General features: G+C 38.0%; 1 protein-coding gene across 1 annotated transcript in view; it reads right to left on the bottom strand.

Moving 5' to 3' along the window:
- Window positions 1–14,075, bottom strand: part of Eif2ak3 (eukaryotic translation initiation factor 2 alpha kinase 3) — a 68,853-nt gene that overhangs the window by 33,873 nt on the left and 20,905 nt on the right. The window contains exons 3-6 of the mRNA XM_090336524.1: window positions 4,790–4,984; window positions 2,647–2,780; window positions 540–777; window positions 188–350 (exon numbers count right to left, since the gene is read on the bottom strand). Coding sequence (XP_090192650.1) covers window positions 188–350; window positions 540–777; window positions 2,647–2,780; window positions 4,790–4,984 — 730 coding nt within the window. The remainder of the gene's footprint in view (window positions 1–187; window positions 351–539; window positions 778–2,646; window positions 2,781–4,789; window positions 4,985–14,075) is intronic.

Below are 14,075 nucleotides of genomic sequence, written 5' to 3'. Positions count from 1 at the left end.
ACTAGATAAATAAGAAAATAGCAGGAATGGAAATTAAAGTATAATTCTAAGGGCAACCTAAATCAAAGAATGCATGTAGGAAATAAAACCATGACAGGTACTCATAAAGCAGGGAGAAATAATATAACAACACAGTCTAGCTGTCAGTATGCCAATGGTACTATCACTACACAAGTACTATACTCACCCAAGTAGACACTGTTCTCTGTAGCTCCCCGAGCAGCTTCTACGATGTCTTCTTCATCTTCCAAAACTTCTTCATTAGATGCATAACTTGTATCATCAAAAAGACTAATGGGAATAACTTTGCCATCCCTAACCAACCAGGCAGATGCAATTGGAGTACAAAACTAAATAAAAATGAAAAACAAATTTTAAGTAATTAAAACAACATTTCAGCAGTGATAATTCATAAAATATCTGCTAAAAGCATTTTTTAAATCGAGAATACCAAGTATTAATGACTTCACTCCACCAACAAGTATGATCAAAGCAGGAGAGGAGAAAACATTTAAAAGCTCTCAGTGGGTGTTCGATACCTGATACTCCCATTCCAGATGTCCTCCCTTCTTACTAAACGCCATAACCTTCCAATCAGCAACCGAGACCTTTATGATCACCGTGTCCAGCATGGCAGCCTCCTGCTCTTCCACATCTGAAATAATGTTAGTTTCTTCTTTGTTTCCACTGGGTTTAAAGGTGCTTTCAATAAAGCCGGCTCTAGTTTCCATGTCTGGAATATACCGAAGTTCAAAGTGGCCAACACTGAAATTCCACCTTAAATTTACAAAGGCGTGTTTTAGAAATTTACACTTAAACAGAGGAACTATGTAACACAGAACACGTCTAGACTAAAGAAAACAAAAGTAGAGTTTTGTGATGAGAAACAGAACAAATCAATTGAATTCTTGGCAGAAGGTGTCTTACTGATTCAGGCCACAAGAGGGCATAAGAACTGTGTCCTGAGACTAGGGGGAAAAAATGGTTCTGAGAGTTATGGGCAGACAAGAGTACCAATCAGATTGGCCCCCCTCCCTACCACCGCAGTTAACAAATGTTCCCACTTACAAGTCAGAATGATTCTCTCAAAACACAAAGCCACCTTAAAATGAGGTGGCATACAGTCTGCCATGTTTCTTACTTCTGACTTGGTGGTGGTTAACAGAAGAGTTTTGAACTGTGATCTTCAGATCCCAGCCTCCTGAGTAACTAGTAACCAGTTAGCCACCATTGCCTGGTCTTAACATGTCTCTTAATAAACGAGGCATGTTTCATCATTCAAGTGCAGAGAAATGAACACATCCATATCAATCAATGTAAAAAGCAAAACAAATGAATCAATTTTAGATTCATGTGAAAACATGTCCTTAAAGATACAACCTCAGCTCCCCTCACCACCTTACCTACAATGTCAGATCTCTGACACTGGTGTGGCAAGTCATCTACTTTTTTCTAAGTTTTAGTGCACCGCTAATAAAGTGATAGTAAGAAGTTCTCTATAGCTAGTAAACAGAAAAGTCACTTAACTATTGACATTATAATGTCCTATCACTTAAGACATAGAATGGCACAGGTAGCTCATGCCTGTAATACTACTCAGGAGGCTGAAATCTGAGGGTTGTGGTTCAAAGCTAGCCTGGGCACTAAAATGCCTGTGAGACTCTTATCTCCCATTAACCAGCAGAAAACTAAAGTGGCGCTATGGCTCAGGAGGTAGCGCAATGGCTTTGAGCTGAAGAGCAGTGCCCAGGCCCAGAGTTTAAGCCCCACAACCAACAACAACAACAAAGAGGGGGGGGGGGAGAGGGAGAGGGAGAGAATGGGCCTCTTAACATCTAGTGAATATGTATGTATGTATGTATGTATGTATATTTAAGGAACATGGTTCTTAGAACTATATACTCTTTCCATTCTGAGAACTCAAATAGTTAAACTGTACTTTTGCTCTTATAGTGGCTAACTTCCCACTGAGCACTCAGAATGCTTAAGAAAACAAAATCCCATTAAGATAAATGTCAAGCTGTCAGCATGTGCAGAGTCCTATTCATGGCCCAGCAAATGTGGAAAGAATCAATACATTTTTAACTGGGTTTGAGAACACAGTTTTCAGGAAAAACAACTGAATTATATTGTATCAGGTTGGAAAAATCTCAATGTCTAGTTCACTTTCAAAAGATAAAGAGGTCTAAAGCTATTATTACTATTCAGGCAATTTAAAACTTTAATATTAAAAGTTAAAAAAATCTGGCACATGATAGAGGATCAGTGTGTTTTAATCATATTTTAAAATGTAGACTTACATAAGGGGTTCATTACTTAAAGAAACAAAAGGGTATTAGACTAAATAAATGAAAGTAAAATAAGGTATAGAAAGTAAAATGCCAATCCTAAAATTGGAAGCTAAGGCTATAGCTCAGTATCAACACCTGCCTAACACATCTGAGGCCCTGGGTCCAATGCCTAATTCTGTAAAAACAAAATAGTAATAAAGACACGAACTATAAAACTATCTACTAGACAGAACTAGAGAGTCAAACAGACCAACTCTCAACATAATTGTTACTTTCTGCAAATAATTTTGATCAGTAATGTTGCCAGGAAAAGCTTCTTTAATCAAACTCAGTAGTGACATTTTCTAATACCCACTTCTCACTGCCACTACGAGGTCCAACAGCTCGCACAGTTTTCTGGGTGCGTTGCAGCAACAGAATGTCTTCTTCTTCTTCCATTTCATCACTATCCCATCGGCGACATCCCAAAGCTGAGCAGATATATCTCACCTGAAAAGGCAGATATAAAATGAATGAAGGGCAGAAGACACAGGAAATCCAAGACATTAAAAAATGCCTAGAAGCCGTGCGCAGTGGCTAACACCTGTAATCCTACTCAGGAGGCTGATATCTGAGGATGGTGGTTCAAAGCCAGTCCAGGCACTAAAGAGTCTGTGAGACTCTTACCTCTAATTAATCACCAGAAAAATGGAAGTGGCACTGTGGGTCAATGTGTAGGGTGGTAGCCTTGAGCTGAAGAGCTCAGGGACAACACCCAGGCCCAGAGTTGAAGTCCAACGACCAATCCCCTCCCACCCCCCCCCCCCCCAAAAAAAAGAAGCTCAGAATTTTTTTAAAAGAGGAAATTAAGGAACTGTGTCCACATAGAAATGCCTAATAAGAAATACAATGATTAACTCCTAAGATGAATTATTTAACATCATGAAAGTCAACCTCACAGTTTCCATATAGCAAATGTGCGGTTAAAAAAAAAATTCAACCTTTTCTAATAGCTTTCAAATTTAGAATACCTCTAAAACTTCACTGAAATAACAGAGAGAATTCTGATTATATCCAAAACTAAAATCCTTACATACACCTGCTAGAGTATCAAAATTTTACAGTGGCACATCCAACAAGAACCAGAAGATGGAGTTCAAATCTGTTGTTTTACAGAGGAGAACATGAAAGTAAACAGACTGAAGTACAAGGCAGCATTGCTTAGCTTTCTCAATACAACACGGATGCAGGTGGGTCAAGAAGGCAGAAAAGCGTTGCAAGTGCAAAAAGTGCTATGGGCCTACCACTTAGATGAGGACCAGTTCAAGCTAAAAGTCACATTATTACGCTTGCTTATTAAAAAGTAAGATTGTATATAAAATATTTACATATGAAGGGTTAAGTTTAAAGGCTTTTTGGTCTTTTTAAAAGGACAAATTTAATTATAGTAATGAATTTGCATTGCAAGATGAAATCTTAGAAGCAGATCATATTTTGACTATATCCCTAGAGGAAATAATATTGGAGAAAATATGTCAAATCTGATCGGGGAAGTTTCTGAGCCTTGTAAAGGCCTCGTTTTCACATCTGTAAGATGACTTTAAGCTTTCTTTTTGGATCATCTTTTTATATGATCACACTAGATAAACCAATGAACAAGGATTCTTATCATCAGAATTATTTATCTTTGAAGGGTTCTACCCCTGTCACAATGTGAATAAATCATGCGATCCTTAGGAATACTCTGAAGATTCAAAAATAATATATGAGCTAGGCACCAATGGCTCATAACTGTAATTCTAGCTACTAAGGAGGCTGAGCTCTGAGAATTATGGTTCAAAGCCATCCCGGAAAGTCTATGAGACTCTTATCTCCAATAAACTAATCAGTAAAAGCTGGAATTGGCACTATAGCACAAGTGATAGAGCAGAAACCTTGAGAACAAAGAGGCTCAGAGGTTAGCATCCAGACCCAGAGTTCAAGCCCCAGGACTGACAAAAAACAAAAAACAAAAACCCCAAAGTATGAAAAAGACACCCAGGGGCTGGGAGTTTGGCCTAGTCGTAGAGTGCTTGCCTAGCATACATGAAGACCTGGGTTCTATTCCTTGGTGCCATATCCATAGAAAAAAGCCAGAAGTGGTGCTGTGGCTCAAGTGGTAGAGTTCTAGCCTTGAGAAAGCCCAAGGACAGTGCCCAGGCTTGAGTTCAAGGCCCAGGACTGGCAAAAAAAAAAAAAAAAAGAAAGGAAAGAAAAAAAAATAAAAAAAGGAAAAGGCACCTGGCACAGCCGATCATATTTATTAATTTGCTCCCTTCTACTATTTCTGGATCTGCTGTTTATTTTTTTCTTAGATAAATTTAGTTTCCCCTTTCTATTTCACTGTTCTCTTGTTAAAACAAGTGCTATCCTCAGGGGGAAATTATAATAAACCTCAACTACTAATAGTATAGTTAAAAAATTATTTTCTTTATCCCAACTTATTTTGATCTCCCCCAAATAAATACATTTTCACTCACCTTCCCACTATATGCACTGAGTCCATATGTAGTGAGAGATTTTCCTCCAACCAAAACAACATCATCTCCAAATTTATAAGAAGATTCAAGAAGGGATTCAACAGTGAAAGGAACAGTTTCCATGCTTTCCCGGTCTCGGTCCCACTGAAAGAGGTCTCCATCCAGGGAAGGAATTATCATCTTATTCCCAAATACCTAAAACAAAAGAGAGTTTAGGAATCAAATGGCATCAAGGGGTTAGTGTTCTTACAGTTAGTCCCATGTTCAATATGATTTTCTAGCAAAAGGATACCACATGTAATATTTTCTAGGCCTATTCCATCTAGTTCAATTATAGACATGGACTTGAACCCAAGGAACATAGGTTTGGAGATGCTGATTCAAGCAGTATCCCTTTTCTTCTTTTATTTATTTTCTCAAATCTGCTATGAGCTAAATGGCTGAGAACTAAGCTTTCTGGGTTTATGTGTCAGTTGTTTTTTCTTCTTTAAACTGTCTTTATGAGGGTCAACTTATATGCCAGATACAGTCATGGTGGTTAGAAAAATCCACTGAACAAAACAAAGAGAAATCACTGCTTTTGTGAGCCTTGAGCTCTATTGCCAGAAGAAACAACAATAATGGGCCAGGGATGTGGCTTAGTGGTAGAGTGCTCACCTAGCATGCACAAAGCCTGGGTTCGATTCCTCAGTACCACATACATACAAAATGCCGGAAGTGGCACTGTGGCTCAAGAGGCAGAGTGCTTACTTTAAGCAAAAAGTGTCTAAGGACAGTGCCCAGGCTCTGAGTTGAAGCCCCAGGATTGGCAAAAAAAAAAAAAGAAAAAGAAAGAAAGAAAAGAAAGAAAAAGAAAGGAGTAAAGAAAGAAGCAACAATAAGTAAATTAATACAGTCTGTTAAGAGATTATATACCATAGCAAGAAAAGTATAATGAAAAGGGGGCCTGGGAAATGTCAGGGTGAAGTGGGGAAGGGGCTGTCAATAAACAGCTTGTGGAAAACCCTGCTGATACAGTAAAATATGGACAAAGATCTCAACATGAACAGGTCGACTATGCTGATGCAGGGAATCAAGCTTTCAAGATCCTTAGGCTTAAGTGTACAGGTCACAATAGAAGATCCACAAAGGAAATAAATGGGCTGAGAGGAGATGGTGGAGACAGGGAGGGCAGACAGAGGCAGGAATTAGCTGACAGCAGCTGGTCAAGCCTGGGATATTACTGGAAGTTAGAGCAACAGAGCTTCCTGGTAGATTCTCCAAAGTGCATGGGGGTGGGGTGGGGAATACAGGATGACTTCTGAGTTTCTGGCTAAGGATAGTATCCTTTAAGTGTTTCAGTACATGTCTTTGTGACACAAACCTTTGGGGTTTTGTTTTGATGTTGGTTCTACTTCAGTTAATGACACACTGTGTTCTTTTGGAGGAAAAGAGTATGAAAGTGATATAAATTAAACAAAACATCTTGTTTTCTTCTTACTTACTGCTTTTTTATTAAAGAATTTATTAACATTGATTTTTACATCATATTTCAAATGACATGTTTAAGAAACAAGTGTTCAAGAAGGGAATCTCTCTATATAATCACTGGCACTTAGTTTTTAGAACATAATCAAAATTAGGCCAAGGATTTGTATATCATAGATACATATTAATTTATGAAATAAAACATTATGTCTACAGAGTCATAGGTTTTTATGTCTATGTAGTTATGTTTATATTTCCAATACCATGTCCATAGCATTGGGTATGCAAATATTGAGTCCTCTCTCTTGTACTGTTTGGATCTAATAGCCACATATTAAGGATACCATGTGCCTTTTGTTCCTTTGGTCTTGACTTGTCTCACTCAACATGATTCGCTCTAGATTCATCCACTTCCCTGCGAATGCCATTATTTTATATTGTCTGTTGGCTATGTAGAATTCCATTGTGTATATATATATATATATATGTATATATATGTATATATACCACATTTTCTGTATCCATTCATCTTCAGTCTACACTTATTTTTGTTCCTTAGATAGCAGGATTTCTTTCAGTAGTCACGGCTTTGAAAATTTCCTCACAGGCACTGAGTTCTAATCTTCCTTCTACTTTAACCCCAAACTCTGAGGGCCTGCCAAGCAAGTTGAAAATCACTACTCTAACTCACTTCTTTCTCATTCTGGTTCAAATCGTTATTCTCTCCTGCCTAAGCTATAATAGCCTCTTTACAGTTCTTAACTGGAAATGTCCTCAGTCTAAGCTGAGGTATCTTCTAGATTAATCACTGAGTTACTTAAGCTTATTATGTCACTATTCAAAAATCTTCAATGGCTCTCTATTAATTTCTTAGTAAAGATCTCAGAGCTTAAAGGCTAAAAATCTTCTAAAGGACATTCAAAGTCCTTTAAATATGACCTCAAACAACCTTTCTACTCCTGTCTTTCACTTTTTCCCACAAGGGCAGAAATTAGGCATGGATGCTTATAACCCAGCAGTTCATGTTACTGCTACTGCTCAGTTATAATTCTGAATACTATACTTCTTAAAAATTAAAAGAAAAAAATTTGATGCAGTGCTGGTGATTAAACTCAGTCTTAAGTATGCTAGGCAAGTGTTTTACATCTCCAGCCCCTGTACTTTTTTCTTTTTTTTCCTGTTGGTCATGGGGCTTGAACTCTGGGCCTGGATGCTCAACATTATGGCCCTATCCACAGTGCTACTTCCAGTTTTCTAGTAGTTAATTGGGGATAAGAGTCTCCTGGACTTTAGTGCCTGGTCTGGCTTTGAACCTCGACCCTCAGAGCTCAGTCTCCTGAGTAGCTAGGATTACAAGCGTGAGCCACCATGCCCAGTGGTAATGTATATTTCTTGAAGACAACAAATGGTTGGGTCTTTCTTTGACAAATAAATTACTATTCTATGTCTTTTTGGTGTATGTGTGTACCAGTTTGGGGGCTTGAACTAAGGGTCTGGGTTTTGTCCCTGAGCTTTGCCTATTATTTATTTTGACTTGTTTCCCCTTCCACCAATCATCTATTTTCTCCTCAAGCAGTAGTAGATCCTGAGGGAACACAGTGGCTCTTAGCTACAAAAAGCAACTGTCGGCCAGGAATTTGGCCTAATGGTTGAGTGCTTGCCTAGCACACACTAAGACCTGGGTTCGATTCCTCGGTACCACATACATAGGAAAAAAAAAAGCCAGAAATGGTGCTGAGGCTCAAGTGGTAGAGCTCTAGCCTTGAGAAAGTTCAAGGACAGTGCTCAGGCCTTGGGCTCAAGCCCAGGACTAGCCAAAAAAAAAAAAAAAAAAAAAAAAGCAACTGTCAAAAATTTTGTCCTCTTTTAAAAAGAATACATGCATCTCCAAAAAATAAGAGGGTGATACTGTCCAAAAGGAAATGTACTTAAAAAAAATTCATTTATTTATTTATTTTTTGTCTTTCCTTTTTTTGGTACTGGGGATCAAACCCAGGACTTTGACTGAGCTACATCCCAGCCCAAGAAATGTACTCTTTACCTGACTTATGTAACTGTAACTTCTCTGTACATCACCATCATAACATTTTAAAAACCTTGTAAAAATAAAGAAGCTTCAATTCAAAACAAACACATGGCTTAAACAACCAAGGTTTGAAATGACTGAACATACTGAGCTTCATTTAAAGACTAAACCTTATCAGCATTAACTAACTACCAAACATAAAATAACAAAAAATTATGATTCAACGTTGAGTCATTATGTCATATTCATAGATTATGATTTTAGAAGTTCACTTTTAAATAGCTACTCTTCACTAATTGGCTGCTGATGAGTCATACACGTGGCTGCTGACCTTTGCACCAATCTCAGTAATGTCTCAGGCTGCATATGTGAAAGCAGATGGTGTTTTTCCTTGAGAGCCCAAGAAGCAATCTATATGTATGCAGTTCAGGTAGAGAGATGACATCACCTCTCACAATAGCATTACCTCATCCTCTAAGCAAAGGAATGAGTCACTCAGTCAGCCAGCTGCAAATCTCTTGGTAGAAAAAAAAAATGTAGGTTACAGCAATGCATTTTCACATTCCAATGATTTGCCCATGTAAACAGTTATTTGTTCTGATCCCAGGCTCTGCATCTCAATGTAATTGTGGGACTTGCTTTTCCCTTCAGTCATTTAAAAGAAAAGTACAAAGTCTCATGATTTCATGTTTATTTCCTCTCTTTTCAATTTTAAAATAAAAGGTCTGTCACATTGGCTAGCAAACAGTACCAAGGATCTGTAGTCTTTGTGTAATCACCACCCAGTTTAGTCAAGTAATTCAATTTCAGTTCCTTAATGAAATCAAGTGGAACAATGCATATCAGGAACTGCTATGTGATTTTCATGAGGAAAAAAGAAGTTGGAAAAATAAGGAAGTACTATTACTAACATGAATATCAGCAGCAATAAAAATCCAAAAGTTCTCTAACTCTACAAGAGAAAGAATTCATTTAGTTATTTACTATGTGTCCATTGTTTGTTCACTTATTCTCAGACATGTGGGTGCGCACGCACATGAACACACACGCGCGCACATGCACACGCACACACACACACACACACACACACACTTGGCATGATACATTCAACTTTATTTTCACTATGAAAAATTTTAAGCACATAAAATCTAAAACCAATGGCAGGCACTAGTGGTTCATGCCTGTAATCTTAGCTACTCAGTCAGGGGGCTGAGATCTGAGGATGGAAGTTCAAAGCCAGCCTGGACAAGAAAATCTAAGAGAATCTTATCTCCAATTAACCACCAGAAACATGGAAATAAGAGTGGTAGAGCAGTAGCCTTGAGCAAAAGAACTCAGGTATGGTGTCTAGGCCCTGAGTTCAAGCCCCATGATGTACAAAACAAAATCTAAAAATATGTATTTATCTAATTTTAACAATTATTAACATTTTATCAGTTGTTATATTCCATATTTGCTTATTAGAATAAATGCACTGAAGCTTCAAATTTTGTCTCAAAGATTAAATTTACACTGAGGAATTCAGAGACTACATATTACGTTTACTATGGTCTAAGATAGACCAAAAGAGGTGGTTGTTACCTCACTACTCTCACCCCTTCCCAAGGGCCTCCTTCATACTTGAGAACTGAGAATGCACATACTCTGTACTATACAATTTCCCAGAGTTAGGATTTTTGTTCCTTTATTCCTTGTATTTCCTCAATAGTGTGATTAGATGTGGAGCTTTGATATAAGATCAACTTTTTTGATAAGAACAGCTTACAACTGTACTATGAACTTCTACTGTATTAGACAAATCCCTCCGAATCACTGTTTCAGTACATAAAGTTTTATTAGAATGCAGTTGTACATACCTTCATTTGCCTATTATCTAAAGGTCACTTTCAAACTATAACAGTAGTTCATAAGGTGTCAGAACCCATATGATTCTCAAAGCCTAAAATACTTACCTATCTACTACATGGTCTAGAGAAAAAGTTTTATCACCCTTGTGTTATATCATATTATGAGGTATCATGATGTCTGGTTGACTTTTAAATTATATTACTACCAATCAATAGGTTCAGGAAAGTCAGACTAATTCCTCCATTCAGAAGAAGCCCTGTCAATTTTTTTTAACCATTTTTATAATGATTAGTGATCTACTATTCAGTTAAAGGCAATAAAATGTTATCACATACCTCCTTAGCTTAAATGTTTCTTTTTTCTTCTGTTTTTTTTTTTTTGGGGGGGGGGGTGGGCAGTCCAGGGGCTTGCCTGAACACTGTCCTTTGGCTTTTTCCTCAAGGGTAGAGTTCTGCTACTTGAGTCACAAGTAGAGCTGGCTCTTCTATGTATGTGATACCAAGAAATCAAATCGGGGTCTTCGTGAATGCTAGGCAAGCACTCTACCACTAGGCCAAACTCCCAGCCCCTAAGCTTAAATTTTTCTATAAAAAAAATAAAAATGGCCAGGAGGAGTGTGGCCAAACTCTCTTTATCTGAAACAATTATTATCCTGGAGATGCTGGTTGTTTTGCAAATTGGATGTGTTCAACACATATCTATATGTAAAATCAAGAAGCACAGGGTGCTCATCAAACCTTACCCATCCTCATTATCTGGGTATCTGACTCCATTATTCACTAAAGAATAAACACTAACACTCGACTGCTTATTTTAAATATATATGTATATATATATATCACATTAACTTATTTCATTTGCCATAATCACTCTTAACTACTTTTTTTAAAGCTATGTACTTTCGTCTCAATTAACTCATGTTTTTTTACCACTTTGGGTATGTACTAGTTTCTTGACTTCTCTTACTTCCAATTCCTCCACAATCAAAATGAAAATAAATTTTGGTTTTTGTTGGTTTCTTTTGTTGGTCATGAGACTTGAACTCTGGGCCGGGATGCTGTCCTTGAGCTCTTCAGCTCAAGGCTACTGCACGATCTCTTGAGCCATAGCACCACTTCCAGTTTTCTGGTGGTTAGAGATAAGAGTGCCAGGCTGGCTTTGAACCACAATCATCAGATCTCAGCCTCCTGAGTAGTCAGGATTACATGCGTGAGCCACCACACCTGGTTGAAAAGAATATCTGATGTTCTCTTTTGCTATGAAATTTTCAATGGGACTATGTTTCAGTGAAGCACTTTCCTTATAAGCTAGTTATCTCTAATTGTGAAAATATGTTTATTTAAAAATCTTTATAAAGTACTCACATCTAGTAGCAGATAGAGAAACTTGAAGGAAAGCAGATAAATCCATACAGTTCTATTAACACCAATTTATTCTTATATCCTCTCCCTCTCCTTCTTTCTCTCTGCCTCCCTGTTTCTCTTTCTTCCTCTCTGCCAGCTTTGAATTCTGGGCACCTTTCATGAGCTTTGTTTTATTCAAGGCTAGTGCTCTACCCCCTGGGCCACAGCTCCATTTCAAGCTCTTTTTGGTAGTTAAAATCTCAAGGACTTTCCTACCTGGGCTGGCTTCCAACTGTGATCCTCAGATGTCAGCCTCTGATAGCTAGGGTAACAGGTATAATCCATCAACACCCAGCCACAGGACTGACACACCCATAAATAAATAAATTTGGTATTCTGGTCGTGGTGATGGTAGTGTATTATAATTTTCTTTTTTCTTTCTTTCTTTTTCTTTTTGCTATTCCTGGGGCTTGAGCTCAGATCCTAGGCACTATCCCTGAGCCTCTTTCTACTCAAGGCTAGCGCTCTACCACTTGAGCCCATAACACCACTTTCAGCTTTTTCTGAGTAGTTGATTGGAGATAAAATTCTCATGGACTTTCCTGCCCAAGGTGGCTTCAAACAGTGGTCCTCAGATCCTGAGTAGCTAGGCATGAGCCACCAGCACCCTGTTTATAATTTTCATTCTTAATCCAGAGATATCTGACTACCTTTAAGTCATCATAAGCCTTATTTTATTCTGTATAAAATTTCAAAAAAAAAAAAGCTTTTAGAAATCAAAGATCTGCTCCAAAGGTAAAGTAAAAGGGGGAATACACAGAAAGCTCAATTATGACAGGTAAGTTATTTCTTTTTCTCCATGTATCTATTATAACTATTTAAAAACAGACCCTCAAGTTCCAGCACTTGGAAAGTTGTGGCAGAAGAATGGCAAGTTCAAGACAGGTACCTGGGCATCTTAACAAGACTTTTTTTTTTTTTTTTTTTTTTAAGATCAGAAAGAAAAAGATGGGCTGGGAATGTGGTTTAGTGGTAGAGTGCTTGCCTAGCATGCATGAAGCCCTGGGTTTGATTCCTCAGTACCACATACATAGAAAAAGTTGGAAGTGGTGCTGTAGCTCAAGTGGTAGAGCAAGCTGAGTACAGAAGCTCAGGGACAGTGCTCAGGCCCTGAGTTCATGACCCAGGGCTGGCAAAAAAGAAAGAAAGAGACAGAGAAGTAGGGCATGGTGGCTCATGCCTGTAATCCTAGCTATTCAGCAGGCTGAGATCTGAGGATGGAGGTTCAAAGCCAGCCCGAGAGTCATTCACTAAAAAATGGGAAGTAGGGCTATCACTCAAGGGGTAGGGCTGAATAGCTCAGGGACAACACTCAGGCACAGAGTTCAAGCCCCCCCACAAAAGGGAGAGGAAGGGAGAGAAGGAGGAAGGGAGGGAGGGAGGAAAGGAAGAGAAAGGAAGGAAGGAAGGAAGGAAGGAAGGAAGGAAGGAAGGAAGGAAGGAAAAGAAAAGTAGCCTCAAAAACAAAGACTAATTCATGTAGCATTAAACAGTTCAAGGCTTTATCAGAAATTTCTGATTAGTTCTAAAAATTTTTGATTATAAAATACAAAGTCTGAAACCCTACAAACCACTTAAGCAAATAAACACAAAGGACAATTGAGCAGTAATACTTTTTAATATTTCAATTCTTTAGAATGACATACAGTACAGAAGACATAAAATGATAATTTCCTCCCCAGTCCTGGAGCTTAGATTCAGGGCCTAAGCACTGTTCGTGGGCTTTTCTCAAGGCTAGTGCACTACCACTTGAGCCACAGCACCACTTCTGGCTTTGTCTATGTAAGTACCAAGTAATCGAACTCTGGTCTTCATGCACGCTAGGCAAGCACTCTTACCATTAGTCCATGCTCCCGGCCCCAAAATGATAACTCTTAATGAAAACAAATAGCTAGATAAATAATTGACTAAACTACTATACTACTATTTGTGACTTAATAAAACATTGCTCCACCCTTGTGGTACTGTGAAAACATGGTTTCTTATTTCCTTGAAAACACTAAAATTACTGTGATGGGGAAATAAAAGGAACACTGATAAATGTAAAGGATTGCTGTGAATCATTCCTCAGAGGGAGGGGGGCATTGTGCTTAGGCAGGTAGCTAAATGATCTACAGGAGGGCATATGTCATCTTTTAGCAGATCTAGTTATTGGAATGCATCTCAAGTGACATGCTTAAAAGAAAGAAAAAAACCCCAAAACACCCACAAACGGGTTTGTGTGTTTATTATCTTCAGAGACTGAACTGACTTCCAGAACAAAGACATACCAAGTAGATAATGTAATTTAATTCTCTTTCCTTAAATCAACCTACAACATGCCTCAAAGAAACCTTTCAGAATAGCCTTAAAGTATCTTTCACACTCATGATAAAAAGATAATGCTTTAAATATTGATCTCTATCTTTACCTAATTAATACATATTTATGAAGTAGAAAAGCAATGTCTGCTTCCTAAAATATAGGGTTAAAGCAGTTTCTCATTTGGCAACATGCATGCTGAAATAGTCTTCGTTCACAGATTTAACCATGTTAAGGGAAT

This window comes from Megascapheus bottae, chromosome 7 (genome assembly GCF_031878675.1).
Source record: "Megascapheus bottae isolate mThoBot1 chromosome 7, mThoBot2.hap1, whole genome shotgun sequence".
NCBI classification, from domain to species: Eukaryota; Metazoa; Chordata; class Mammalia; order Rodentia; family Geomyidae; genus Megascapheus; species Megascapheus bottae.
The sequence above is the reverse complement of the archived record's forward strand: the minus strand, read 5'-3'. Positions and strand labels throughout refer to the sequence as shown.